The following is a 27507-nucleotide window of genomic DNA, read 5'->3' on the forward strand; positions in this document are numbered from 1 at the left end:
TTTGGGATTTTTGTTGTGCTTTTTTCCTGTTTGTTAATGTCGTTTTACAACTCCTGGACGGATGCGCTATCTCTTCGTTGAGCCTGTGGCATGCCATGACTCTTTACGATCTGACGCGATTCACGTTCACGAATTACGCCTACTTGGCCTGGCATTGATTGTCAGCCGGATCTGCCGAGAGGCGGCGACAAAAGTTATACATGCATCTGCGATGCCGCTGTGATAGCTAGTCTCTGTTGCGAAGGAGGACTGGGTCGGAAAAACTAGGGAAAGCGACTGCGCGGGGTCGAGACATGAGCACGCCCGTGGCGTCTCTGCCTCTCGGGAGGTGGTCCTCTGCTTGCGGAGCAAACACTTCCTGATGCACCTTTGCGCCATCGCTGACCTTTCTTTCGACTTGGGATACTGGATGCACGGAGACTGTAGGTTCATCTCCTACACTTCAAGCAAGTTCTTGGAAGAAGCACTCTCTCAGTTGACCTGAGAGCAGTTGAATCGGATGCTGGAACAGAAGCAAGCTTCTCTAGCCTTCTAAACTTAATAAAAAACGAAACTTGAATCAAAGAAATCAACTCTTCAAAGAAATGTGCATCATCGCGAGTGAGACTTGACAATTGACATGGAGTGCGACGCCCCTTCAGCCTGACAGCCACGCACCGCCTAACTAGGACTTTCGCATTCGCGTCGATCATCTTCGCAGATCAAGAACACGATACCCACTTTCGATGCGACATGGAACATCGCATCGCCCGAGCCCTTGGTGTTGGTAAGTGACCACTTTTTGCGGCACAGTTTGGCGAGGCCACCAGGCGAGGCCGCCGCAACAGCGCGCGCAGCCTGACGTTCTGCCCAACCGGCCTCGCCAACTTCAGCCCCACGCAATTCGCAAGCAAGCCCAGCCTCCCGTTCCATCAACCATTCATCCTCTTAACACCGCGAATGTCACAGAATTACCACGCTCATCGAATGGGAAGCAGAAGCAATAGAAGCGATGAAGTCGGAATCGCAAAGTGTTTATTCGATGAAAGATTTGGCAGGTGAACAGTCGACAAACAATCGGAACATTTGATCACAAGGACCATCAGTAGCAGAAAACATACTTGCTATCAAAGAGAATATCACATCGCGTGATCGCATGTCAAGCTATCCTTCGCCTTATAACCACGTCTCAGCCTTTGACTGAAGCTCATCTCTCAGCTTCTCATATATACGCGAAATCTACCTAGGTACTCATTCACTATAAGCATCGTCAGCGCCACAGCATTCGCTTTCTACGCCGCGAGAATATCGGTCTCGTTTCCTTGGTGAAAGAACAACAGGCGGCTGAACATGGTGTTGGCCGCACTTCACGTCCGAACTGAGCAGTGCATCACCATGTGCAGGTACATTCACTCATTCACATTGAACGGAGTAAGCCTACAACCTCAGCTCCTCGCCAGCCTAACGCCATGGCCTCTCCTGAATTCACTATGGCTTCATTCTCCCCTTCTCCATATAAAATACCCCCCTTTTTCCTCCTAGCTGTTCTCCATCACACCACCGGAGTCTACTCTCAACCCACTCAACAATCTTCGCGTCGAACCCAGCTCAGTATCACCACTAGCAAACTCCAAACTTTGCTAGACCAGAAACAAGCTGTCCGCATCCCACCAAGTACTCCCATCTTTCAAACAGCAAAGCAGAGATGGCACCCACTCCCTTCGCCAAGCAGATGGAGCAAGCTGCTAAGAAGGATACAAAAGCCGCCGCTCCAGCTCCTAATGCTAAGGCCAACCTACTCGCTTCTGCTTTCGTGACCGCGCCTGGTCCCAAGAAAGCCATGAAAGAGTCCGAGAACAAGATGGGCGATGTGGCCAAAATCTACGAGCTCTCCCATGCCGACCGCAGGGTACTGGCGACGGGGCCAAAGGTGCAAATCGTCGACAGCAAGAACGCACCAGTAGCCGAGATGCCTATCGCACTCTTTCGCGCAGTCTCCATCAAGAAGGAGATGGTAGCTGGCTCCGATCCAGTGATCAAGCTGCCTGCCGAACTTGAAGTCAAGATGGTCCAGGATCTGATCACGCACTTCAACGAAATCACCACGTTTAAGAAGTTCGCAAAGGAGATTCACCCCTACAAAGCCCCGGGCGCGTACGAGGACCTTCAGCTATGCAGCGCCGCAGACTACCTCGGCATGATGGCGTACACCCAACGAATCTTCAACCGGTACTGGGCCCTCATCCGCGCGGAGCGTCTGCCAGAATATTCGGACATCGATGCCTTCTCCACTGTCCAGACACCGATCGGCGAGAATCTCTTCCGCAAAGTTGTCACCAAGCTCGCTCAGGCCGAGCTTGACGGCAAGATCCCCGACCCAGAGGACTACGCCTCCTACCTCGTGCACAACGAGCGTTTCGGACTTGCTGTGACTGCGGCAAAGGAGAAGATGCAGAAGCATCAAGACTACGTTGAGCGCACGGCCAAGCGGGAAGCGAACGCGAAACAGAAAACCGATGCTGACCAGATGTGGTCGCAGCAGCGGAAGCTGAATGAGAAAGAGAAGGCGGAGAAGGACAAGGCGAAGTGGGAGGCGGCTCGGAAGACGGAGGCGGAGTTGGCGGCTCGTGTCCAGGCGAAATGGGTGCAGCCGGGGAAGAAGCATTGGACTGCGGAGGAGGCGGGGTATCTGCGTCGTGTTCGTGGGATTAACGTGGCTATCTAGGCGCGACGATAGTACCTGCGGCGTCATGGTGGTTGTGTTTCTGTGGCTGGGCCTGTAGAGGCCAGTATGTGCAGTAGTCATTCATCTTTGTCTGCATTGTTGCATCCATGGAGCGAGAAGATACGGTAGCTAGCATCAAATGAGCTCGTTGCCATTACATGGTTTCATCCCTTCTTCGCTCGTGTCATCTCCTGTAACATTGTGTAGCTTCACTCACTACACCTTCAAGCTGTGGTACAGATTGATGTGCCAGTGTGAAGATATGCAGACTTCCTTTCATTTCGCACAAATATGGTAACCGTGTATTCCTGATAAAACACTTTGAGCACAGGCATTCTGAGCTTATGGCCGACCATATGACGAGATCTCAAATGATCTTTACTTCTTCCATAGGCAGCGACATTATTAGACGTCCCATATATTCTCCTTTTCTCACTCTAGCTTTCTCTTCACCATCATGGTCACTTCTTACTAGATCTTCCTCTTTCTCTCCAACCATCTCAGATTTCGCCATGATGACGCCGACTCCAAGAAAGCCTATCCTCTTGTACTCTGGAGGGTTCTTGGACGTTTGCTGAATGACAATTCCGCCCATGTCGGCATCGGAATCTCTCGCAACCAAGAGCTTGATGATACATCCGCATTTGAATGGAGGATTGGCGGTGGTCAGATCGTAGTCGGGATAAAACCAAGTGTTGGAGATTTCCAGGTTGTTCTGCCGGAACTGTTCCACAACCGGAGCCGACTTTGTGATGTCTTTAAAACGTGTACTCCATCTCCGTTCTCCTTTCTCGGCGGCATCAAGCTCATCAAAGCCTGTCAAGTTGAGCACAGGCACCATCAAAATGATGCTAGCGTTGGTGACCTCTCCGAGATTGGCAGGACCAACGACAGTATAATCCAGAGTGACGATTTTGACCTGTTCAGTGAACTCAAAATCATCCCAGAAGACCACTGAGTTTTGCGCTGATACCCAAGACCAAGAAGGAGCCATTCGGGAAGGGCGCGGTTTGTTATCCTGTGTGCTCCACAGCAGATCCGAGAGTATGCTACTCTTCCATAATCCTGCAATGTAAACGTCGTCTACTCTTTGCAGCCGCGACATTCGATCAACGACAGCTGCAATAGCTGGCAGAAGATCACTCTCGTAGGTCAGTTGCAGGGCGGTGTACTCCGTCACAATTTTCTGCCAGTAGTTCTTAGGGTCCACGCATCTATCACCCCAGTCACTGACGTACGAATCAATGAAGTAAGCCACACTTGTATCCCACATTGTGTCTTCTCTGGAATCCTCGGACAAAAAACCGGTTTGGCACTCCCAGTACACCTGATGTTTGCCAAAGTGTATCGTGCGGTGTGAGAGTCTCCGTTCTTGATACACCCAGCCGCGGGTTAGCAGCGGCATTGATTTCGGTGTAGTATTCTGGGTATTTGTTGGAAACTTCCTTAGTGCCGTCCGGACGTACAGATGGGGATGTTTTTCCAGACGTTTCGTGACTGGACGATCTGAAGAAAAGAGACCACCGTTACTATCTCGGCTAGCCGTAGCTGCAATGGTAATGTGCGAATTCTCGTAAATATCGCCCATCGTGGCAGCGGCCTCTTTCCAGTCTTCTTCGCTGTCTTGGAAAATACCTGCATTTGTTCAGCCGCGTATCCTTTTTAATAGGATGTTCCTGAAACGTCTTACACAGCGCATCGATCCAGATATAGTAGATTCCTAGGTAACGACACACCTCAACCGCATCTCGAAACGTCGTGGGTAGATCAGATGTTTTGATGCCATCACGCAGATGTCCGACAGTTGCAGCGGTCAACTTAACAGCTAGGCCATTCAACCCCCAACAGTGGCTGAGACAAGCATACGGGGCTACATTGCCAGGTTGTTCGCGAAGGGATACACGGTCAGCCGTGATCTCTAGGATCCTCTTGGGCAATGGGACTTCTGCTCGTTGCATACATTGCTCATGATGTTGTATACAGTTGGTCTTCCACTCTTGAATCATACGCATAGTACCTTGCGAAGAAGTGTCTTCCGAAAGCAATTGGGATCTTTCGAAGTTCCAGGCATCAAAAGTGGAAGGCTTCAACCTTCGTGGAGGATCTTACGTACTATTAGTTCGAGCGTAACTGTGGATTATTCAGACATACCGCTGTAACGTATGACTTCAATTCTTCGACCGATGTTGATGACAAGTTCTTGCTTTCTCTCATTAGGGAAAACGGATGTTTTATTTCGCGTGAATGATCGGTCTTCGCGCCCAAGATAAGTGACGATAGCGTCAAGAATAACAGCGCAGTTCCGACACTTAGAGTCTACTCCCACTGCCATCTCCTTGTAATCGATGCGAACATCATATTCCTTCAGTGTTATGTCGCCTTCTATCGATTCGTCCACTATTGGATGCTTACAGCCAACACAGACGTTTTCGCTATCAGACATGTCTGGGCGGGCTCCTTGTTGCGTATTGGCGAATACGTTTGCGAGCGCAAGTGGCTACTCGATGTCTGCGAGACTTATCAATGTATCCTTTGTTACTGCTTGGCTAGGAACGGTATGCGGCAAGAGCAGCTGTCGGTCTTGGATTTGGAGAATGTTGATGCAAAGTCGCAGCCTGGCGAGCTGAGCTGAAGAAGTGGACATGATGCATGCAGCCAAGTTATGTGGCTGTGGCGGAGTTTCCTCCACCGGTTTACGCAGTGAGGCATGCGGGCTTACAGCGTATCGGGTGCAGATTAAATCCATGGATCATCAAGCATACTATGAGTTGGTTTTCCGATAGAGACCTTGTCTCGCTGCGACCGATATGTAGGCCACGTTGCAGAAAAAGAATATGCAGACATGGCTTGTTGAGACGATGTAGAGATGTTGGGTGCGAACAGCGCAGGCCACCAGCACCATCGGATAAGTGACAGACGGCCCGTGCGCTGCTGACGTAACCCAAGCTGGCCGAGTTCACAGCAGCAGCACATCGCGACTCAAGACCCCCACTTAAACACCGCGACAATGGCTTCAGGATACGGACTTGCTGGTGGTACGTAAAACTCACTTTCTGGTGGATAATTTTGGAAGCTTTGGGGGTTGGCGGAGGCAGCGGAGCGAGCGCAGTGGCACTACGAAGAGCGGACCCGGAAGGAATGCGAAGACCGACTGCGACGGCTACACGATGCGAGGACCTCCGTGGACAATGCGAACTTCGGAAACAATAATGAAGAAATGAGGAGAGGCGGGTCCACGAAGTAATGGTGGTGCATAGGGCAGTCGCAGTCATACGGAGACTGCGCTGAACCTAGGGCACGATATGAGTGTATGGACACGACCGACAACACAACCGACAAGTCCAACGGACGGCCTCGAACACTCGGAAATGGGCCCATACCCTCGAACAATCGCTACCTTCACATACCGCCATTCAACCGTTCCCTCGCTCCATTTCCCCACCTCGACCGACCCGTTCGCTCGCGCCGCAACCCTCCAAAGCTCTCCCACCTCGCCTGTATCCCACACGAAGCAATAAGAAGCGTCCATAGATAGAATATCACAAAACACCAGCTAACACAAACAACCAGGCCCATCCCGCTGCTTCCCCTTCTGGCAAGAAGTCCTCGCATGCTACACGACCAACACAAACGCCGAGGACGACTCTGGCAAGGCAAAATGCGCCCCCGTCCTTGAGGACTACTACGAGTGCCTTCACCACAAGAAGGAGGTGCGTACCTTCCTCCCCTCCACCCCCATATACCACCTTTCCTTCCCATTACACAGCCCCAACCTCCACTCCACCCAATCCCACATTCCTTAGACCAAATTACCAAAGCTGACAACGCAATACCAGGCTGCCCGTACCCTCGCCCTGCAAGCCGCGTACCGCAAAGCCGAAGCCAACATAAAACGCGACGACGCACCGTCCGCGGGCGAGATAAGGCGATTGGGCGTGTTGGATGCGCCGCTTGAGGAGAAGAATCTCAAGCCTAGCAAGTGGTTCCCTCATAAGGAGATCAACTAGAGGAGACTGGATTGGAATGGACTGGATTGCATTGCGCATTGGTCTGACGATGATGGAAGGGAGTGGGCGGGGAAAGCGATGGCTGAGGGGGGTGAACGTGTGTATATGGGTACCTAGGTAGCTTATGTTACCTGCACGAGCAGCAGGGAGGAGACAATGAAAGGGAACTGAAAGTGATGAGGCATCAAGCTATACACGTGAGGTGCTACATGCAATTGCATGAAGTGTGAACTGTACCACGTGAAGCCTGGTATCGAAGCTAAAATGACCAAAAGTCATGCATGGTGAACTGGTCCTACCCTCGATCTTCACACTGACGAACACGTCGATTAACCAAGCACGAAAGTGTTTTCACAGTATATGTTTTCCATTCTCTACGCACTACAACAATGCATCACCGTCCAAACTTTCCTACTCCATAATCCATACGTATAGCCATCTTATCCTACCCCTCCCCCTCGTAACCGATGCAGATAGCAGCAGGAAAGAAATTGAATACACCATCATTATCATAACGCACCCTTTTTCGCCCAATATGCCATAATGCCCCATGAAACGCCATAAGCGGAGTGATACGATCGATAGAATGATGCGACATAATAGGACAACAATGGAAAAGAAGTAACACACTCAACTCCATGCATACGCAGAGTTTTGCGGACCGAGAAACCGAGAAACCGAGATGCAACCTAATCAAACACACAACAAGAAAGTGTCGTAACCGTCATAATCCAACTTTCACTCATTGAGAAGAGTTTGGACTACCCACACCGTCGTCAGATGGTAGTATAGGATCTGTACCGAAGCGTGAGAGGAGAAGATATATCGCTAACGTCTGTTGGTCTATATCGTCCTGCAACTCAGTCTACATGTTTGCAGGGACACTGGTGCGCGCGAGATGGGGAGGATGCGGTGGTGGTGTAGCGGTAGCGCGACTGCCGATGCTGCCGAGGCCGTGGGCTTGAGCCATGCTGCGGTGGAAGGAGCCGATTTTTTGGAAACCCCTATGATTTGTTAGCATAGTACTCTTCATCGAGGCAAAGACGCATTAGCAACATACTTTGAAAGATCGTAGCTTTCCTCCTCGGGTTCAGGCTCCTCCTCGAAGCTCGTCAAGCTGGCACCGCGTACCATCCCTCCGTTACCCACGATACCTAACCCAAGCCCGTTGACATTGCTATTTGACCGGGAACGCTGGCTTCCAATATGCCGACTGGCGGGTCTGGAGACGGTACGACTTGGACTCTCTGGGCCGGCATCTTCCTCTTCTTCGCCTTTCTCCTCGGCATCTTGGTCTTGATCTTCATTGTCTTCAGGCTCTGCGCTGTTGTACGGCAACATGGGGGGTGAACTGGGGTGGTCGTCGTCATCGCCATCTTTGAAGTCTGGACGTTGTAGTTTGATAGGGCTGAGCTCGAGTGGTGCTTTGGCAGGTGTGCTAGGGAGGTCGACGAACTTCCAGAAAGGTGCTGGACTGGAGAATGCCATGTACTGGCTGGGCATTTGGGCTGTGCTTGGGGGTGCGAGACGGGGTGCGTGGCGGGAAACAAGTGGGGTGACGAGGGCATTATTCATTCGGTTCGCATCGTAGTTGCCATTCATGTTGTTCGAGCCGGTGTCCGAGTACAAGGTCGGTGGTGAGTTACCGACGTCTGTCTTCATACCAGGGACACTCTGCTTAACGGGGTCCACACCGGGTGATGATTCCAGTCGGGATTCGTCCTGCTTGATGTGAGTAGGTTCCTGGCCGTCATTGGCTCCATAAACAAGGCGCTTCGCCGGAGTGACGAACCGATCCTGGTCGCGTATAGTCGGCGATTGCTTGAAGCCTCCAAATGGGCGTGGGCCGCGGTCTGGAGTGTAGGATTCGGTGGCCATCGGGACCGACGAAAGCGGGGGCGTAGCAGACCGTGGAGGCGACTTGACGCGAGGAGGGTATTGGCTTTGGCGGTTGTCGCGCTCCAAGGCACCTACAAGGCGCTCGGTGGCTTGAGATGGATTGCCCAGCGCGGGCGAACTAGGCCCTGAGCCGTCTATGCGATATCCGATTGCCACGCCGCCCTTGCGAGGGTTAAGCAGTTGCTTCTTGATGAACTCTTCCTTCTCTGACTCTGCAATCTTCCACTTCATGCCCTTGCCAGGCTCGTCGGTGCGGCGTGCAACCTTTTCAAATGACTTGTTGAGAGACAGATTGTGTCGAATGCTGTTCTGCCAGCCGCTGTTTGTGTGGCGGAAGAAGGCATACCGGGACTTGATGTAGTCGTAGATGTTGGCAAGCGTGAGCATCTCCTCCTCGCTGCTGAGGATCGCTTGGCCGATAAGCTGGGCATAGCTGTGAGGCGGCTTGATTTCTTTGGTTGAGTCTAAGCTGTAGTCAATATCGTCTCCATTTTCTAGTAGAACTGCTCGAGAGAAGGTAGCAGGTGAGCCTTTGCTGCGCGGGTCTTTTTCTCCGCGGAAGGTCATGGGGGTTCCGGGTTGTGGGTATCCAGGCGTGGATGTCATCTGGTTGTAGTATGCTTGTGACGATTGGTGTTTGTTGCGAGGGTGCGAAGACGGTGGGAACGGATCGTACTGGTCGCGTTTAGGCGTCGGTCCGCTGGGATGCGCGTGCTGATGGGGTTTTGGCGGCGGGTTGCCGTCATTGTCAGACTCGGCGGCGTCCTCATTCTTAACCTGACGCCACAGCATGGGGTGGAAGTGGTCCTCTTGGTTGGCGAGAAGGAACAGCATCTGAGTGCTCATAATGCTGATACAGATACCCGAGTGTAGCGGCGCCTTGTCTCCTCTGGTGAGATGGCGGTCGTCCAGCTTGAGTCCGTTGCGGCTGTTCACGGTGATGTACCACTGCTGGTCGTCAACCTCAAAGTTGATCTCGGCGTGGACGCGAGATATCTGGCGCTCAGGTCCGAGGTCAATGTGCACGCCCCAGTCCTGGCGGTTGGGGTCACTTGGTGGCAGCCCAGAGAGGTCGGGCTGAGAGCTCTGCTGGTTGGAGCGAGTGTTCGAGTCTACACGGCCGATTCTAACTTGCGTGTCCTGAACGAAAAAGCACCAGTCGCGGGCCGCAATCTTGGCAAAGGCCGGGATGTTCTTGCCCTTGTTGCGCTGCGACTGCAAGTCGTTGGCATAGTCGATGGCAGCGTGGGGGACATAACCGGGCACGCGGAGGGCGGCGATGACGATGTTCTGGCGCTCTATGGGGTCCATGGGATTTTCTGCGTCTCCACCGTTGGGCAGTGTCGTGTTGGAGTCGTTGCTAGCGACGGACTCTGTGATGCGGGTACGGGGCGGGTCGGGGGCGGCCGTAGCAGGCGGCTCTTGAGCGGCGCCATTCAACTGTGCGAGTGAGTACAAGTTCGCCGCAACACTGGTGGTGTTGGGGCTGCTCACCCGCCTGCGCTTGCGCGAGGGCGTGGCATCTGGCGTGTCGGGTTCAGACTGCTGCTGGGCGTCTCTGCGCGAACGAAGACTTCTACGAGTCGACATGTTGCATGCGGGGGGCTAGCGAGCGAATCTGTGGAGGAGAAGAATGTATCAGTGAGAGCTGTGGGAATGTGTGCATTCGTGTATTATTTGTTGTGGGTGGTGACGGCGGACCATGGGAGAGGGACGAGCCAGCCACGGACGTGCGAAGAGCAGCCAGCCAGGCGCCCCACCAAGCGACTCGACACACTCGGAACGGGAGCTGCTTACCGCGAAATGTCGGTGTTGGATTCCCAACGCACTGCGCGCGACTGGAAGGCGTCGTCCAGGGAGCGGCGGCGGGCCGGGGGCAGGCGTCGCAGGGCGGTGGTGACGAGAAGGGTGGAGGAGCGCGCGGTCGTGGGCGGAAGGGTCGACGTATCGGCGTGTTTGTTATTCCAGCACGACGCGACTTGGTGGCTAGCGCAGGCGTGGCGATGATCTCAGGACGCAGCGAGACAACGGTGACAATGCGCGACGCGTAAGATAGGCGGTGGCTATCGATAGAGAGATAATGGAGCAGAGCCGCAGGAGCACGGAAGGGGACAAATTACGTCGCCTTGGTGTCCTGGCTCAAGATGCTATCCGTGCGCACTCGTGATCAAAATAACGCGGTAGCTGGCAGCGCGCCCCCAGCCGTGAGCGACCCAGACCCAGGCTTTCAAACACATATGCACGCTGCGCCGCTGTCAAACGGGACGCCTGCAATATGATGCCGGCCTCCTGTCATTGCACCCTGAGCATTGCTTCTCCAGCGTACCCAGAAGCCCCAAACGCTCAGGTGCCGACCGTGCGCGTCAGGCCCGGCCAAGCAAACAATGACGCTATGCAATCGGGCTTGAAAACCGTTCGCATGCCGCCAACAGGATCGCTGCTGGCTGCACCAACGGCCCACCAGCACGACGCCAATCGTTGCCGCTTCGGACGCTTACTCACGCTCGCTTGCTGTGTGTACTGCCACACGATGAGCGAAGAACGTCGTAGAATACCGCGTCGACATCGTGCACAACGATCGCAGCTCTGCAGTGTTCGTCCCGTGACGCGTCTAATTTTGATCGCTCTAGCTACATTAGTCACCTCGTAAACGCATTCCTTGACTATCGCCCGTCATCGAGGCTCCACGCCGAAGCGCAGCCGGCCCGCGATACGCACTACCCCTCAATCCATCGCGATAGGGCACCATAGCCGTCTGTCGGGATCCATCAAGCGTACATGTAGCGGTTTCACCAAGTTTGACAGGCAAGACACGTGCACAAGCAATCAGGAAATAGTTACAAAGATTCGTTTCTTCATAAAACTAGCTATGACTAGCTGACAATTAAGGATTGAACATTACTGTTGATGCTGTTTATCCAAACAATACAGATCTCAACGACTCCTTCACGAAGTGTAGTCGCTAGTGTCCATCTCCGCAGTAAGCAACAACTTACGCGAGCTAGCACCGACGTACACCGTCTTGGGGTACTCGGAGATGACCCAGTTCTGGGCGGCGACGTCCCAGTTGCTGATGTCACGGCGGGTGATGTCAGCGTGGAAGGTAGCGCTCATGCCGGGCTGGATGCTCAGACGGTCAAAGGCGCGGAGCTGGACCACGGGGTCTTCAGGTCCACCGAGAGCAATGTAGCACTGAACAACTTCGTCACCAGCGACGGTACCGTTGTTGGTGATGGTGGCCTCGACAGTGTAGAGGACGTCCCACAGCTGAGGGTTACCACCGGGAGCACCACCGGCAGCGATGCGAGCCTGGGGTGAGCCATCAGTGGAGCCTTCAGGCCACGTGTAGTCGACACCGTACTCAGGGTCTTGCGACGCCTCAGCAAGGTCAGTCGAGTTCAGGTAGGGGTAGATGAAGGTGGCCGGGCGGGTGAAGTTGGCGGGGAACTGGTACTCCTCAATGTTCCTGCTGTAGTTGCCAAGAGTAGGGGCAGCGATAGTCTGACCAGTGGTGGGCTCGTATGCGCCAGCAGGCACCTTTGTGACACTGATGTTAGAGTACTCAAAGGTGGTGTAGGAGAGACCGAAACCGAACTCGTAGATGGGAGTGATGTTCTTCTTGTCGAACGCGCGGTAGTCAATGAAGACACCCTCGTCGAAGTTGTCCTGGGGGCTGCCGTGGCCGTTGGTGGGCTCGTAGGTGACATCGGGGCCGTACTCTTCCTGGGAGCTGCCAATGGTGAAGGGAAGCTTGCCACCGGGGTTGTGGCGGCCGTAGAGGATGTCGACGATGGCGTTACCAGACTCTTGGCCGGGGAGACCAGCCCAGAGAATGGCAGTGATGTTCTCGTTGTCGTAGAAGTTGTTGACAAGTACAGGTCCGACAGAGTGGATGACGACAATAGTGTTGTTGCAGAGTGCCGACACGTTCTGGATCAGAGTCTCACCGTCTTGCCAGACAGTGAGGTTGTTGCGGTCACCCATGTTACCTGTGCCCGAGTTAGTAAGGTTTCAATATGAAAGCAAGATAAAATATACCATCGACGGTGATGTAACCTTCACCAGAGTCGGCGTTGACAAAGACGATAGCGTGGCTAACCTGGCTAGCCATTGCCTGGATCTGCGCGTACGCCCAGTTGTCGGTAACGGAAGTGACGACACCACCGTTGTCAGTGACCTCGCGCTTGATGGACTCGAGAGGGGTGACCAAGTAAGGGAAGTCGGCGGTTCCGGAACCCCAGCCCATGGCCAAGGTACCGTTGTCACAGCCACGGTCGGCGCATCCGTTGGGACCGTACTCGTTCTCACCAGCGTCGTTGCCGAAGACACCAGTCCACTTCTCGTTTCCAGAGAGAGGAAGGACACCAGAGTTCTTGAGCATGACAGTCGACTTGGCAGCAGAGCGGCGAATGGAGCGGAAGTGGTCCATGCGAACATCAATGTGCTGGTTGACGAGCTTGTTGCCAACTTGTGCGTAGTAGTGCTCGTATCCGTAAGTGTCGCGTTGCCAGCTGTCGAAGTTGACAGGGATGGACTCGTCGAGGCCGACGAAGTAGTAGGCGGCCATGATACGGACAGCCGCATCGTCGAGACGCCACTGGGGAACGGTACCGTTGAGGATGGAGATGGTCAGGTTGGTTCCCCAGAAGGACTGGCCGGAGTTGAAGTCGGTGTCACCGGGCATAGTCATGTCCAGACCAGCAAGGGTGGAAGAGACACCAGAGTGTTGAGCGTCCCAATCAGAGACGATGAATCCTTGGAAGCCAAGCTCGCCCTTCAGGATGTAGTTCTGGAGGTACGAGTTCTGGCAGACCTGGGAGTTGTTGACCTTGTTGTAAGAGCACATGATGGATCCAGTTCCAGCACGGATGGCGTCGGCGAAAGGCCAGAGGTAGAGCTCGTGCAGAGTCTTGTCATCCAAGTTGGAGCTGATGGCATCGACGAAGCCAAAGTCCTCGAAGTTACCGGGCTGGCGGAAGTGCTCCTGCTCGTTCATGATGAAGTGCTTGGTGCAGGCAATGACACCAGCGTCCTGGATACCGCGGACGGTGTCGGCGACAGCATGACCAGTCAGGACTGGGTCAGGAGAGAAACCTTCCCAGTTACGCTGGGCAGATGTTAGTGAATGTTAATGCGATCGGGTCATACAACTTACTCCACCCTTGGGATGGCGACCGAGAGGACCGATCGCAGGGCCGAGTTGCACATCGACACCCTTTGCGCGGTGCTCCTGACCCATCTGGTAACCGCGGCGGTAGAACTCGCCACGGTCCCATGATGCAGCGATAGTGCCACCTGCGGGGAAAGCAGAGACATAATCGGCGAAACGGATGCCCAGAGGGCTGTCTTGCAAGCAGAGAGGGTCGAAGTCGAGACGGGGGATTGCGCCAACGTTGCCAACGCAGGCGTCACTCTGCCATCCAGTTCCGGTGGTGAGGTTCACTTTCTCGATGAGAGTAAGCTGGCTGACAAATGCCTTTGCCTTTGTGATGGCATCAGCCCAGTCGCCGGTGGTGTCCTCTGCCCAGCTATTTTCGAGTCAGCAATTGTGTTCCAGATGTGAAGTTCGGTCGTGTCGCGATGCAACTGCCGCATGTGAAAGCTTGGTGGAGCCGGCGCTCCTTCGCTCTTCCCCACACCTGTCAAGCCCACTTCTACGGCTAATGACTTGTAAAATGCCGAAATTTGTACGTACGGGCTGGGGTAGTATGGGGGACTCTCAGCAAAGTTCAATGGACTGCTGGTGTCGTTGGAGCCCGTGTTGTTGGAGTACTTGTTTATGATCAGCATAAGCTCGTAAACACGGCTGCAGGGGTGAATTGTACTGCGCGCAGAAAGGGGAAGAGGGCAACAACAAGATGCGCAAGATCGCGCAGCATCTCTGCAGCTTGAATACAAATATCTTGCAGTGCCAACGGCGTTTTGGTGCGTAATCAGAGAATGTGCAAACATACCTGGGCGTGGGCAAGGCCCGCAAACAATGCTTGTGCAAGCCACAGCATGGCGTCCGGCTGGCTGGGAAACGCGGCGATTGAGATACAAGAACACAGTAATATAAATCTACTGTGGTAGTATGCAAGTAGGAGTTGAGAGCGCTCGCAGACACAGGCCTAAAGTCCCGGGCGCCATGACAGCTTTATTCACAGCCGCGAGCAGCAAGTGACAAGGGCAGGGCATAGCTTCCCCAGCGCCCAGCTACCCGTCCCCTAGCACCATGCGCCGTCACGACCCCAGGCGCAAGCGGCTGCCTCTTCTTCTGCGGGGGACGTGTGCAGAACCTGCTGATCCCCGCCCCTAAGCCCTCAATGACTCGATGGAGCGCACCCCGGTGCCTCCGCTGTGTTCTTCTGGCCCCGATGTTTCCTTGGAAGCCCCATCACATGGTCCGTCTCCAGTCAAGACTGCTGCGCATATGCAGCGACCATCGACTTCTCGCAGCTGCATCACGTCAGGGTAGCTCCACAAAGGAGAAGAAGAAATATTGCTTCTCTCCCGTCTCCCTTGAGCTACGCGCACGGGCGCGCGTTGAATGACCCTGGCCGTGTACATCGTCATCTACCTACGTCAACCCCGGACGTGCATATAAGCTCACACTCAAAAGCCCTTTCCGAGCGCCACAGAACAGCCAAGCTCGTAGTGGGAGGTGCGTGAGGCGCCCTGTCTCGCTGGCTCAAGACGTCCAAGCCAGGGCAAGACACCCAGTGCGGGGTTGGTGTCGTATTCGAGCTTCCATGCTTCCGTCTTCAACTGCGCCGCAAAGTCACAAACCTTGGTCTCTAGCATCTGCTCAGTAGCGTCTGCTATGAGGTCCGACATTCCGTTGGGCTGAGAAATCGGCGGTATAGCTCCTCGGGGTAGACCCCAGTATTACCTGGAGCACCCGCATTATACATTGGCGAATCCTCGGGAAAACTCTTTGAGGACATGCTCCCGTTTTGCAAGCTCATGTTTACGTCCGGACCGTTGCCTCGGCGTGTGCTGTCGAGCAACTAGCAGCCGACCAGGTGCGCTTGAGAGCTTTTCCACCGGATGATCTAGTAAGCACCAGGACGCTCTCGTGGGCCGCCCCACTCGGCAGGTGGTACAACGAAAGTCACTCACGTCACTGATCTAGTCTGAGTAACTTGACCCCGATACTGACCCATTTGTGCTACACCTTTTCTCTCAGAGCAGCATCGCGTCAATACCAAGCGGATACACGAGCCGACGGTACGTTGTTCGGCATGTCGTCAACCATCCGCCATGCTTGGCTGTGTCTCTCAATTGGTCACTACGTTGCAAACGGTACAAAGTACCTTGAATGTCAAAAGTACCTCGCGGTACACCGATAGTCTGCGATCCCTACCCAAGAACATCGCTAGCCACGTTGGCTCCGAGTCCTAAGAATACCAGCAATATCCGAGTACCCGTTTTCCAGTGTGACGATCGCAACTTAATCAACGTAGTCGCGATGTATTAGCTTCGCGCTTTCAAGGCATATCGCTGGTGGTGGTCAATCTAGATGTCGTCGTCCTGTGCAAAGACTTGCATGAGTCGTTCGCGCTATATACCCCGCTCCGCTTGGTAATAGCACCTATTACGTCTAGCCTGCAGAAGTCTACCAGGTTTCAGCGTATAAAAGTATGAGCGTATTTCGGGTGAAGACGACCGTCTGCGCCACATTCCACGATGCCGATGCAAGAGATTGGAGCTCTCTTTTGGAGTTGTGCCCAACGGCGTAGGCTTACTCAACATCATCTCGGTGCGGTCAGATTGAATTGCACCGGGCCGTCATGTTATATCCGCAGTTAAGCCTAGCCTATAGCCGAGCCTTTCGAGATAACTTGGATCACATATCACGTATTACATTGAACTTTTCACTCCGTCGAAATACTGAACTTAGATTGTGGAGCCTGTTCTTCTCCTTTCGAGCCTAAATCCGATCAAGTCTAGCATGTCTTTGATGCAGCGCCATACGGACTTTCAGCAGCTGGAGACGACAATCGATCGCTTTCGGAGATGCGCCTTCCTACGTGTGCATGGCTCAGGGTCTGACTAGCTTCGAGAGTTGCGACATTGATGACGAAGCATGTCTCGTTTCCAGCTGGCGAGGAATCGCGAACAAAAAGATTTTGAGCTTCACAGCAACATCAGACAACTTGTCTGACTCGGAGCTGTAATCACATCTGAGAAAGAGCATTGAGCTACACAACTGGACGCCTACCCTTCGTGCCGGTACACGCCATGATCTCTAGGATACAAGACGATGGCCAGGTGACGTTCATCAGATGGTAGCGGCAAGAAGCGGATCCAGCAACTGTTCCCTAGTAGGCGTACTGCGATACAAATGTGGATGATGGATTATGGCGAATACGGTGTTCGAGTGTGAAAGCTAGCGAAAGATGAAGCCCCAGATGGCGCTAAACCTGGTGCGGGGTTGGTGGAGCTTCTAGAGAGTAGGCCGCCTGCTGGCTGTGCACGACATCGTACCCTCAACCACATGCAGCTCTCTGCTATCGAAAGGGCGGAATGCCCTATGTTTCGAGGTTCTGTTGTTGTGTCCCTACCAGAGTCATTTGACTGAAGGGCGAAGGCTCGTGATCTGACGTCATGGTCAGCCCTCACCATGTTCTCGCAGTACGACACGAGTCTCGGAGCATTGATTGATCAATCAGCATACGTGAAGAGTCAACCAGATACGTCTTCAGGCCACAGTCTCATTGGAGCTAGGATATGTCTGGTATCTGTGGGGTACAGTGATGATGTCTCGTCGAAGCCAATGACTGTCAGCGCCGCAAGGCTGGCTGCCTGCAGGCAGCACCACTGCGCCTTCCGTTGAGTCAACAGCCTTGAGTCAAACCTCGCACATTTAACTGCATGCTGTTCTCTATTTAAGGTCCTCTCTTTGAGAGCTCGATGTGTCGCAGTCGTATACGCCATCTCGTTTACTATGGGTTCCAAGTTCTCTCGAGCGGTACGGCCGCACGTGGAAGCTCCTGCCTCGCCAGTCGCAACTGCCCAACATCACGACATTGACCATGCAAACGCACAAACGCAATGCCAAGAGGCCACATCACGGGTCTCAGACCCTTATTGTTACGACGATATCAACGTTGCCACCTCTACCACGGTACCAGTTATTCCGCAAAGACGCAACAGCGCGCCCGCAACAACATTCGCAACTCTTGCACCTTCCATGGCTATGGAACAAGCCCCAAACATCACCACTTCGTTCCTTCTCTTCTTGGAAGAGCGCCGACTCATGTCTATCCAACACGATCATGCCGACCCTGAATCGCCGCCCGCGACTACCATGCCCCCGCCTCCTCCGGCACCAGCAAAGCCTACTCTTACCTTACCATTACCAGAAGTACAATGTATTATATGCTGTACGGAGTTACCAGGTGCCAAAAGCCCGAAGCACTCAAAGGAGGTTGTGAAGCCATGCAGACAATGTGGGAGTACATACTGTGGGTCGTGCATCAAGAGGATGTTCACCGAATGCTGCAAAGATACCACGCGCATGCCTCCAAGGTGCTGCGGACAGATACCAATTCATTACGCAAAACCGCATCTGACGAAGGAGGAGTTTACAGAGTTCAAATCCAAGTACGAAGAGTGGCTCACACCAAATCCATTCTATTGTCCAGTGCCAACATGCTCGACCTTCATTCCAGAACGACTGCTGCCCGAACAGGCAACGAAAAAGCAAGGGAAGCGCGCCGACTCTGGTGTTGGAACGCCAACGTTGAACGTCTTTGCGTGTCCAACCTGCTCAGCTGAGATCTGTCTCGAATGTCGGCAAGTCGCTCATCCGGACGCTATATGCAACATCTCTGATTTCGGCATCGATGCAGAAACTACAGAGCTACTGAAGAGCTGGGGGTATAAGAGGTGTCCGAAGTGCGGCCATGGACTGAAACGAATGTACGGTTGTCTACACATGGAGTGTCGATGTGGAGCGCACTTCTGCTACATGTGTATGGACGAGCCGGAGGACTGTGGTGGAGCGTGTAATGAATATGGGGAAGACAACGGCAGTGACGGCAACATCACGGAGTCTGATGAGGGCGAGTCTCCATCTGGCACGAACGATGCATCGGCGCAATCCAACGAGACATCTCAAGCGCAAGAGACTGTTGGCGCAGCAGCGATATCTACGCCACAGCCAGCGCCTCCACGTAATCTTGATGCTGGAGGGCCTCGTTACTGGGAGGATCAAGATCTAGACTTTGGTGAAGAGCCAGGGGAAGACCACCAGGACCGCTCATGGAACTGTGACCACAGCTTCGAAACCTACAGAATCCCCCTCGCAAAAGCTCTAATCAACGATTCCGCGGCTGAGATGGAATGTGTAAAATGCTGGTGTTCCATACATCCAGAGATCGAAGCACCAGATGCTCCCTCAAAAGGCATTATTAGAGTGCCGACTGTACCAGCAGGCGCAGCAACAAGGGCTCCAGCAGGATTCGCGAGAGGCCACGGACGAGGGACAGGACGAATACGAGGGCGACGACAATATATACCTCCCCGCGGACTCGTCCAACTAGGTGGCGCCATTGGAACAGCACCTCACCTTACCACCACCATCACCGCTCCACTATCTCAAAGCGTGCCATCCCAGAGTGCATCCCTCCGCGAAGCCTCGCCCATGGAAGACATTGTGTACTCCGACCCCGACCGGGTAGTAGATACATACGGCAACATCATCGCGACATCAGAGATTGAGCTGCGGCGACGAGCATCCGAAGCGTCATTCGTCACTGACGTCGTCCCTCCGCGAGCGAAAGGAAAGGCTCAAGCTACCTTCAATGCCCCATCGAACATCTTCTCTATGAAGTTCAGTCTCGCCCATGAGTGCGTTAACTGCGCCTTACTCGTGTGCGCATCGTGCAAAGACGGTATGTTGGCTGCTGAAGAGGGGAAGTGAGAGTCCTAAACCTTTCCGTATCTCTTACTTTACACGGAGCTTTGCAGCATTTATTAGCATGGGGGATTTGACGTTGAACTGCAGGGGCATTACGGGCATACGGCTTTCCTTGCGTAGTTTCAAGACAGCTTTTAAATCGGAAGATTTGAACACTTATTATCGAACGGCGTATAGCAAATAACTGAAGCACCCTTCTGTCTACTTCAAGATGATGAATAGTGCTAGAGAACACCATGGGGTTGCATGTGGATTGTGTAGAAGTCTTGCGGCGATGTGTGCGTCTCGGTCAGCGATTACATGCTTCCTCAAACAGCTACTGCGCATTGAAGTATTTCACGCTTCGTCCTCGTAGTATGATTAAGTGGTTATGTCGAGTTGTATCATCTTCGTTTAAGGAAGCGACGTCAATATTTCCATGGCTCTATGGCCCTGCTGCCTCAGTACCTCTGTTCACCCATATACATGCTACATGCCTACGACTTCAGACCCTGTTCTCTTCTCACACACTGAGTGCTAAGCTGTCTCATGATACTTCATAGACCCAGTTTTGCATCTAGCATCCTAGCGTGCGTCGAGATAACGTGAGTACCACCCGTCCCTCATACAAGCATCTATTAGTGACAAGAGCGTGAGGGTGCCATCAAGGTACACACAATCATCAGTTACAATTTTTTATTCTTGTTCATAGAAACGTGCTACCGCACACGAGAAGACCAACCGGGGAATCAAAACACTTGCAAAGGTTGAGCTCAAGTTCACTACATTCGTGGTACCGGTAGATGTAAGTATTTTAGCCCGCCGACATCTCTGATCGAGATTCCTTGATATTGTGCTTTCGCTCTCCGTTCGCTCGTCCCGTCGTGAGATAGCTTATTCATTCGTTCATTTCATCCACACTTGACTGTCGGATGCAGGTATGTCCTGTTTTCAGGCCGGAACCAAGGTTGACGCAATCTATGCGCCCAGGCTGGGGAAGGCGCTGGAATCGGTGATGTTGATGTTGGACTGGGCACCGCCGCGGCCTCCACGACCACGGGCCTCGCCACGTCCACGACCCTCACCGCCACGGCCACGTCCGCGGAACTCGCCACGACCTTCGCCGCGACCACGTCCCTCGCCACGGAATTCACCGCCGCCACGGCCACGACCGCGGAACTCGCCACGGCCTTCGCCACGGCCGCGTCCTCCTCGGCTGCCGCCCTCACGGGGAGGGGGAGCAAGCATGCGGTCACCGTCGAGCTCGACGTGGACCTTCTCCTTGCGGGCGCGCTCGCGCTTGGCCTTGCCTTGGGAACCGGCCATGAAGTCCTCTTGCTCCTCACGGGCGAGAGCAGTGCCCTCGGGGAACTTGGTGCTGCTGCCCTCGTTGGCCTTGCGGACGTTCTGGGCGGCGAGAGAGAGCTTCTTCTCGGCGAGCTCAGCGAGGTAGGCGGCGTAGGACTTGCTCTTGTCCTCAGGCTCGGCATCGGCCTCGCCCTCAGCGTCCTCCTTGATGGCGTCCTTCTCTTCAGCCTGAGCCATGGCCTCTCCAGCCTGCTCGTCAGCCAACTCGGCATCGCCGTCCTTTCCGCCCCAGCCGTGTGCGGCCTGCTTATCGTGCTCGCTGGAGACCGTTAGATATGGCCGTGATATGATATGGGATTTCTTACGCGATGCCAGTCCTGCTATGACGGTCACCCTGAGCAGCGCCTCCGCGACCTCCGCGTCCACCGCGACCGCGACCACGCTGTCCACCACGGCCTCCAGTGGCGGTAGGCTCTGCAGAACGTCAGTATAGGTACGAATTGACCAGTAGCAGGGCACTCACCGCCAGATCCCCTGCCGCGGTTCTTGTCAGAGCCGACGCCGCGATCCCGGAATGCTGTGCTGCGTTAGCAATTGTCCGTTGAACATCTCGTGAGAGTGTAGAGCACGGAGGTTGCTCCTTGTATCCGACGTACCGTTGTCGTTGGCGTTGTCGGACTGCTTGGCACGGTTCTGGTTGCTCATCCTCTCGGGCATGGGCTTGGGGGCATCGGTTCCCTCGCGCTTGCCGTGCCTCATGACGGGCTTCTCAATTGCCCTCGTCGGTGGGTCAGCCGGCCTGTCGGGGTCGAGCTCGGGGTCATTGCCTGCGGGGTCGTGAGTGAGAGTTCGGTGCCTGTGCTGTGCGCTGCGACATACCCAGCAGCTCGTAAATGTTCTGCAGTTGTAATTAGCATCTTGAAGCTCTCTACTGTGGTGCAGGCCTTTTCGCAGCCCTCAATGGAAGGCGCGAAGCCGGACGTGATGGTGGGGTGAGTTGTAGCTTACCTTGGAAGCAATTTGCGACATCTTGACGGATTGGAGCGCCTTTCGCGCTTTGCCCTTCTAGATGCACAATCTGCCGGGAGAGAAAAAGAATGCGAGAGCTTGCCCTACAGATTTTAGGGACGTGGCTCTCAGAAGTTGACTCGCGAACGGGGTGATAGCGCGATGTTGCGGGCACGAGGTTTTGGTCAATCGAAAATGGCCGTGGGTTGCTTCCGTAAGCGAGTGTAGTGGGGCTAAGACTATTGGAGGCACAAAGAAACATGAGCGCTGCGGTTCTTGCCGCATACAGCGCTTCACTCGATTCTTGTGTGAGGGCAGCTCAAAACAAAGTTCTGAGGCACATGGTATTCACTGTAATCAGCCCGTCAATTTGCAGCTCTTGCGCCGCTGGCGTGTCAGTGTTGATTTGAATGCGCGTTCAAGCGCACGTCATTCCGAGGCTGTTTCACCCATGCAATGCTTTTTGTCAGGAAAAGCAATTGTGAATGCGTCCAATGCAGCTCCTGAATGCGACCGCATTGCTATAGTGTCGCAAAATGTAAAAATGCCTGGCTTGGCAAAGAGCATGGGCGCTGTCACGGCGTTGTGGGAATATGAGGGGTGCAACATTGACTCGATAGTTGCGGCCGACTGCATTACAATATGTACAAAGCATCGTCCCGCCTTCCAATGTCACTAGATGGGCAGCGATGCCATAGTGAAACGTATGGATGAGAAGTATTCACCCGCGTCCCTAGCAATAACCCCAAGCAATTTCCATCACAAATACACATGTCGTGAACCTGCCCCAGGTCGAATGATAACTTTTTGTAGAATTTCCCGTATCGAGACTCGTGGTCTCATATTGAACGCCGTCGTACCGTCGTGACACATTGTCGATTGGGTAAAAGCAGTTGTTGCGCCCGCTAAACAACGTCATGGGAGGGTATCAGTCGGCGGTGATCCAATTCGGTCCCTGATAACTCCAATATAGCCCCCTCTTCCTATCCTTTCCTCATATCATCATCTACTCTCATACATCGTGGGGAAGTGCATGCTGGCCGACAGTCCAAAGGGGTCGGCGTCAAGCATAGGATCGTACGGGTCGAAGAGGTGGTTGTTGCTCATGCCATTGTAGGCATGGCCTCCGTCGTTGGGCGCCAAAGCTGCTGGGCTCGTAAAGGGTGGGTTCTGCGAGGGCGGCATCGGTGGTGGCATGTTGTTCGAAGGCGGGAAGTTCTGTTGCGGGAACGGGCCAGGGCCAGCGGAGTGCTCGCTCGGGTCGTCGTGGTCGTAGGAGTCGGCTTGTTCCTCGTACTCCTGCTCTGTAACACGAAATCAGCCTAGGATTACAAAGCCCTATACTTAAGAGGGGATAGGAAACGGGTCAGCTTGCCGAGTTGACTCATGTGGTCCGTGAACTGTGTCTGGTAGAAAGACGTAGGACCACTGCTCTGAGTTATGCCGTTACCGTTGCTGCCAACAGTAGACGCGCTTGCTATGCCATTTGCGGGAGCCTGGTTCGTTACAAGCGAAGGGCGCTGAGCACCCATCATGGGAGTAAAGTTTGATCTAGGCGGCTGTGGCCGTAGCGGCTGCTGCTGTTGGTGCTGCTGCTGTTGTGGAGGTATGGGCCCAAAGTTGGGAGACACTGATTGACCATGAGGTATGAAGCTGGGCGAGCGCGTTGCTGATTGAGCAGGCGACGAGAGATGCGAGCCAGGAGTGGGTTGCGACAGTGGTGAACGCTGAATCGGCCCATCCGGCTGTATCATGGGCAAGCCATTGACGCTATCAACCTTGGGCGGGCCTTGGAGCGAGCGCCGCTGTTGTTGTCTGTTCAATATAGCACGTTGTTGGAGAGGCGCCTGGTTGGGCGAGGTGTGTGCAGACGCTGGGGCTCTGGTCGGCCCCAGGTTTGGACTGCCAGTCTTCGCGCGCAGCTCGGCCTGGACGTCGATACCTGGTGGAGCAAGAGGTTAGCGTGTGTACCCTGATAGATAGACGTCTTGATAAGATTGGGGCTACCTTTCTCTAGCAGAATCCTCTCGAGTAGAGAATTCTTATACCGGAGCATAAGGCATTCGTCGGCGGCGTTGCGGTGACTGTTCTGCAGGTTCTGCAGCGTGTCCTCATGGTGCTTTATAGTGCTCTCCAGCTGCTTGATGTACTCTGTACGGCGCTCACGAAAGGCGGCTTGCGCCTGTCTATTGCGCTGCTTGCGCTCCTCTGAGGTGGCATATATCTTACGACGCTTGGTTAGTCCTATCTTCGACATAGTGATTGGCGATTCAATTGCTGCAGCCATGACAGGCAAGGCAATTGGCATCAGGAAGGCTCACAGGTTTACGGCCGCCTTTGCGCTTCTGCTGCTGGGGCTCTTCCTGGGTATATGTCTCCGCCAGACCGGGTTCCGGCGACGATCCGATAGAGTCGGTCGAACCATCGCGCGAAGCCTCTGCCTTGCCCACGGGGGCCGTCATATCTGTTACGAGACTATCTCCCATCTACGGCCACCGTACCCCTCCGTCCAGATAGAGGGGCACCGAGGCGCCAAGAGCTGCGAGAGATGCGACAAAGGCAGGTCGAAGGAGATAGCAGGAGGCTCTGGTCGCTTAGACGCGCTTGTGCTGGGCAGCCGCAGCGCCGGGTCGAAAATCGATACGGTTTGTATGGGGTTTTGATAATGTATGATAAGAAGAGGGCGTTCGGGCCTGTGTGTGGTCGCGCAGTAGTTGTGAGGTAAGCTCTTGGGTAATGGAAACAGAGATGGGCTCGAACGGAGGGGCGGAGTGCTGGACTTGAAAAGGCGGGCGGACCACTCTCTGCTGCCCAGATCAACTCCTCCCGTGTGGTTAAAGCTCGCTCGACTCGCCTCGCCCCAGAAGGCCTCCTCTCAGGCGCGCAGCAAATGGCAGCCGTGCTCCCGCTGCTGGGCACTTCGCACGCGCAATGACGGCCAAGCGAGCGGGTGCGCGGTTGGCCGAACGCTCAGAATTTTCTCGCGGGGTGCTCACGCTGCATCACGGCTCTCGCTGTGCCAGACGCCTGGTGGACGACGCCGAACATGGCTGCCCCAGCCGAGCTGGATCGCGATGCCCCATGCGGCGTAGCCTGGAGGTTAGCTCCCGCGCCACTAGAAAGTTTTGTAGCCTTTCTCCGGCTTCTCCATGGACGCGCAGGCAGAGCGCGAGCCTGGCATTGTTATCTAGCAGGCGGCGCCCGTTCGAGCGCGATCAACTCGCGACGTGTGTGCGTCTGTCTGATTTCATCCACGCGGCCATGAAGTCTTCCCGTGAAAAGCAAGCAACCAGCCGTCGTCGTCGCATCCACGCCAGGCCACCGACGTCGGAGCGCGCCCCTGCACCGGGGCCACGCACCTCGCCCTTATGAAGTCACCCTACTCGCGGACGGCATAGGTAAGGCTGACGAGCAGGTTCCATCTGGATGATCTGATATGACGAGGGTTGCATTATCGGCGCAGCTGGCGATAACGATCGATACGACGGCAGTCACTCTATACGACATGCCTCACCGATGAACCTGGGACGTCTCTCAGCCGTGACCAGGACAACGCCCGTAGCCATCACGCTCCAACCTCTCAGGGTCATCACGTGGCTGCCCCGGGCCTACTAGTGGATGCCAGATCTTGGAAGAAGGAGCCACCAACGGTCGCATCTGCCGTGTGCATTGCACACCACCACCACACAACTGCTACTCTGGACACGTTATTCCGCCAGCGCAACCACCGGCTCCCGAACCGCTACCGAAGTCTGGCCTGGGGATCGCCGAGGTCGTTGCTTCATGCACCACTTGAGCTCTGTTGGCCCGAAGCAGCCGTAGCGTCACGACGCTTTTTCTCGGCTGAGCAAGCAGGTGACCTATGGGGCGGGCGGTCGAGACTCGTACGAAGGCATTAGTTGCACCCTGTCGCATCGTGACCTTCCAGTTGTTCGAACATTCGAGACGCGTCAAATCGGCAACGGACATTCGGCATTGCCCAGGTGCGGACTGTCGGATTCCACACCTGAGTTCTTTTGAACAGAAAGCATCAAAGTGCTAATTGACGCCCGCGCATGTACATCGTGAACCGAATTCCCGAAAGTCTATCCTAAACACGTAGAGGTTTACGAGTATGAGGATGGCCTGAAAATGTAGTCTCACTGAATCACTATAGAACACTTCACAGACATAATATACGGGCTGAGATCCTCTTTAGCGCGTCTGAGTACATTGCTCAATAATTCCAACGCAGTGAGATGCGCTCTTTCCAAATGTCAGGTTTGTTCCTGCCAACTCCAACCGCCACGTGCGGTACAATCGTGTCAAGAGCAAGCTCACACGGGCTCCTTCTCTCACTCCTAGATGCAATGTTGCGGGAGATCGTGTCATCCGACCTCCACCATGCACACCTCAGGCGACAGTCCTCACCCCTACCAGGATATCCAAGCATCGCATAGTCTCATATGACTTCCATCCTGTTTTCAGCAGTATAGATCCCGCATCAATCACTCGGTCAGCTTCTAGTCGCTAGTCGCCAGCTTCGCGCGCAGTCTATCGTTTACGAGGTGCTCGGCGCGATATCGCTTCTCAAAGCATTGCTGACGGTAGGTAGCAATGACATTTTCCGAGATCGCGGGACGGCTGCTGAAAGGGTCAGGACACTCGCAGCCGCCGCCTGGCAAAGAGCACCTAATCGAATCTCATCCTTCGCCAGAGCGAGCCAGCATTTCCTCCTTCCTAGCTTCGCCCGAGTCAGACAACGGTCATATCACAGCCCGCGAAGGCATGCTCAGCATCCATCTTGGCGAACAAAGAGGACACTCCACCGCCTCTTCGTGGGCGAAACCTAGACCTCTATCAGACATTCGCGAAGTCACCGAATCAAGCTTTGCAGACACTCTACCCCGGAACGCCCTGACAAACAACTTTCCCCGAAGCACCTCTCGCACGGAGATGTCGCGGAAGCCCTCTGTTGCGACAAGACGACGTCCGAGCAACGACAACAGGTACGGTGAAAACGTAGAACCTGATCGAAAGAATAGCATCGAAAGCAACGGCATAAGATCCATCCACAGGGGTCGGACGTCTAGATCACCATCTCCATCAAGCCCTGCAGATAACCACAGCATATCGAGCATATACAGCATACCAGCCGGCACCGTCCCGCCACGATCGTCCTCGAGAACTCGTGCACCTAGCACTTCTCGAACCCGACAGCCACAGCAGATACCACCTATACACATAACCCAAGCGACTGCGACGAACACGCTCAGCGCCATACCTACTATACCGTTTCCGCCTCCTAGCAATAATGCCAATACTATCATTCGGCATGGTCAATCGCAGTCCCCCTTGCGCCACATTGTGACTCGCCTTGACCCCACAACTCATGACACCCACCGACGCATACCGTCCAGAACATTTGTTCGCGATCCACTATCGAAAGAGCTGCTAGAGTTTCCATCACACCGACATCCGCGAATCGACCTTGGCCTGGACTTATCCGCAGGCATTTTCGTGGGCGGAGGCTCCATCGAAGGGACCGTCCAGATAAACGTCGACGATGCAGAGCGAATACGTCATAGAAGGACTCTGGACATTGCTCGGATATCTATCGATCTTCTTGGGACGGAGGAAGTGAGCGGCAACAGACGAGCTGTCTTTCTGAACCTCGCTACAGAGCTCATTGATGAGCAGAACCCGCCGCCTCAAAA

The 27507-nt window shown here is 54.4% G+C and overlaps 9 protein-coding genes across 9 annotated transcripts; 3 read left to right on the plus strand and 6 right to left on the minus strand.

Annotated features, from left to right (window-relative positions):
• Window positions 1-1684: 1684 nt before the first annotated feature.
• Window positions 1685-2704, plus strand: J4E86_002489 (uncharacterized protein; the record flags this gene model as incomplete). The annotated part of the gene is made up of 1 exon (XM_051443048.1): window positions 1685-2704. One exon carries the CDS (start codon window positions 1685-1687, stop codon window positions 2702-2704), a length of 1020 nt encoding a protein of 339 aa, XP_051306636.1.
• A 367-nt stretch (window positions 2705-3071) lies between these two features.
• Window positions 3072-4109, minus strand: J4E86_002490 (uncharacterized protein; the record flags this gene model as incomplete). Its single annotated transcript, XM_051443049.1, has 1 exon — window positions 3072-4109. One exon carries the CDS (start codon window positions 4107-4109, stop codon window positions 3072-3074), a length of 1038 nt encoding a protein of 345 aa, XP_051306637.1.
• A 1602-nt stretch (window positions 4110-5711) lies between these two features.
• Window positions 5712-6711, plus strand: J4E86_002491 (uncharacterized protein; the record flags this gene model as incomplete). The annotated part of the gene is made up of 3 exons (XM_051443050.1): window positions 5712-5739; window positions 6275-6414; window positions 6508-6711. The coding sequence occupies 3 exons, from the start codon at window positions 5712-5714 to the stop codon at window positions 6709-6711; spliced, it is 372 nt and encodes a 123-aa protein (XP_051306638.1).
• Window positions 6712-7576: 865 nt separating this feature from the next.
• On the minus strand, window positions 7577-10200 carry J4E86_002492 (uncharacterized protein; the record flags this gene model as incomplete). Its single annotated transcript, XM_051443051.1, has 2 exons — window positions 7577-7715; window positions 7772-10200. The coding sequence occupies 2 exons, from the start codon at window positions 10198-10200 to the stop codon at window positions 7577-7579; spliced, it is 2568 nt and encodes an 855-aa protein (XP_051306639.1).
• Window positions 10201-11556: 1356 nt separating this feature from the next.
• Window positions 11557-14400, minus strand: J4E86_002493 (uncharacterized protein; the record flags this gene model as incomplete). The annotated part of the gene is made up of 4 exons (XM_051443052.1): window positions 11557-12599; window positions 12649-13717; window positions 13766-14138; window positions 14306-14400. 4 exons carry the CDS (start codon window positions 14398-14400, stop codon window positions 11557-11559), a joined length of 2580 nt encoding a protein of 859 aa, XP_051306640.1.
• An 804-nt stretch (window positions 14401-15204) lies between these two features.
• J4E86_002494 (uncharacterized protein) lies at window positions 15205-15426 on the minus strand (the record flags this gene model as incomplete). The annotated part of the gene is made up of 2 exons (XM_051443053.1): window positions 15205-15357; window positions 15379-15426. The coding sequence occupies 2 exons, from the start codon at window positions 15424-15426 to the stop codon at window positions 15205-15207; spliced, it is 201 nt and encodes a 66-aa protein (XP_051306641.1).
• A 3139-nt stretch (window positions 15427-18565) lies between these two features.
• J4E86_002495 (uncharacterized protein) lies at window positions 18566-19139 on the plus strand (the record flags this gene model as incomplete). Its single annotated transcript, XM_051443054.1, has 2 exons — window positions 18566-18943; window positions 18972-19139. 2 exons carry the CDS (start codon window positions 18566-18568, stop codon window positions 19137-19139), a joined length of 546 nt encoding a protein of 181 aa, XP_051306642.1.
• Window positions 19140-20473: 1334 nt separating this feature from the next.
• On the minus strand, window positions 20474-21832 carry J4E86_002496 (uncharacterized protein; the record flags this gene model as incomplete). The annotated part of the gene is made up of 6 exons (XM_051443055.1): window positions 20474-21122; window positions 21169-21277; window positions 21327-21380; window positions 21460-21630; window positions 21683-21701; window positions 21812-21832. 6 exons carry the CDS (start codon window positions 21830-21832, stop codon window positions 20474-20476), a joined length of 1023 nt encoding a protein of 340 aa, XP_051306643.1.
• Window positions 21833-22813: 981 nt separating this feature from the next.
• J4E86_002497 (uncharacterized protein) lies at window positions 22814-24068 on the minus strand (the record flags this gene model as incomplete). Its single annotated transcript, XM_051443056.1, has 3 exons — window positions 22814-23115; window positions 23175-23753; window positions 23783-24068. 3 exons carry the CDS (start codon window positions 24066-24068, stop codon window positions 22814-22816), a joined length of 1167 nt encoding a protein of 388 aa, XP_051306644.1.
• Between the last annotated feature and the right edge of the window lie 3439 nt (window positions 24069-27507).

This window comes from Alternaria arbusti, assembly GCF_024043155.1.
Source record: "Alternaria arbusti strain BMP 1465 chromosome Unknown scaffold_2, whole genome shotgun sequence".
In the NCBI taxonomy this organism is placed as follows: Eukaryota; Fungi; Ascomycota; class Dothideomycetes; order Pleosporales; family Pleosporaceae; genus Alternaria; species Alternaria arbusti.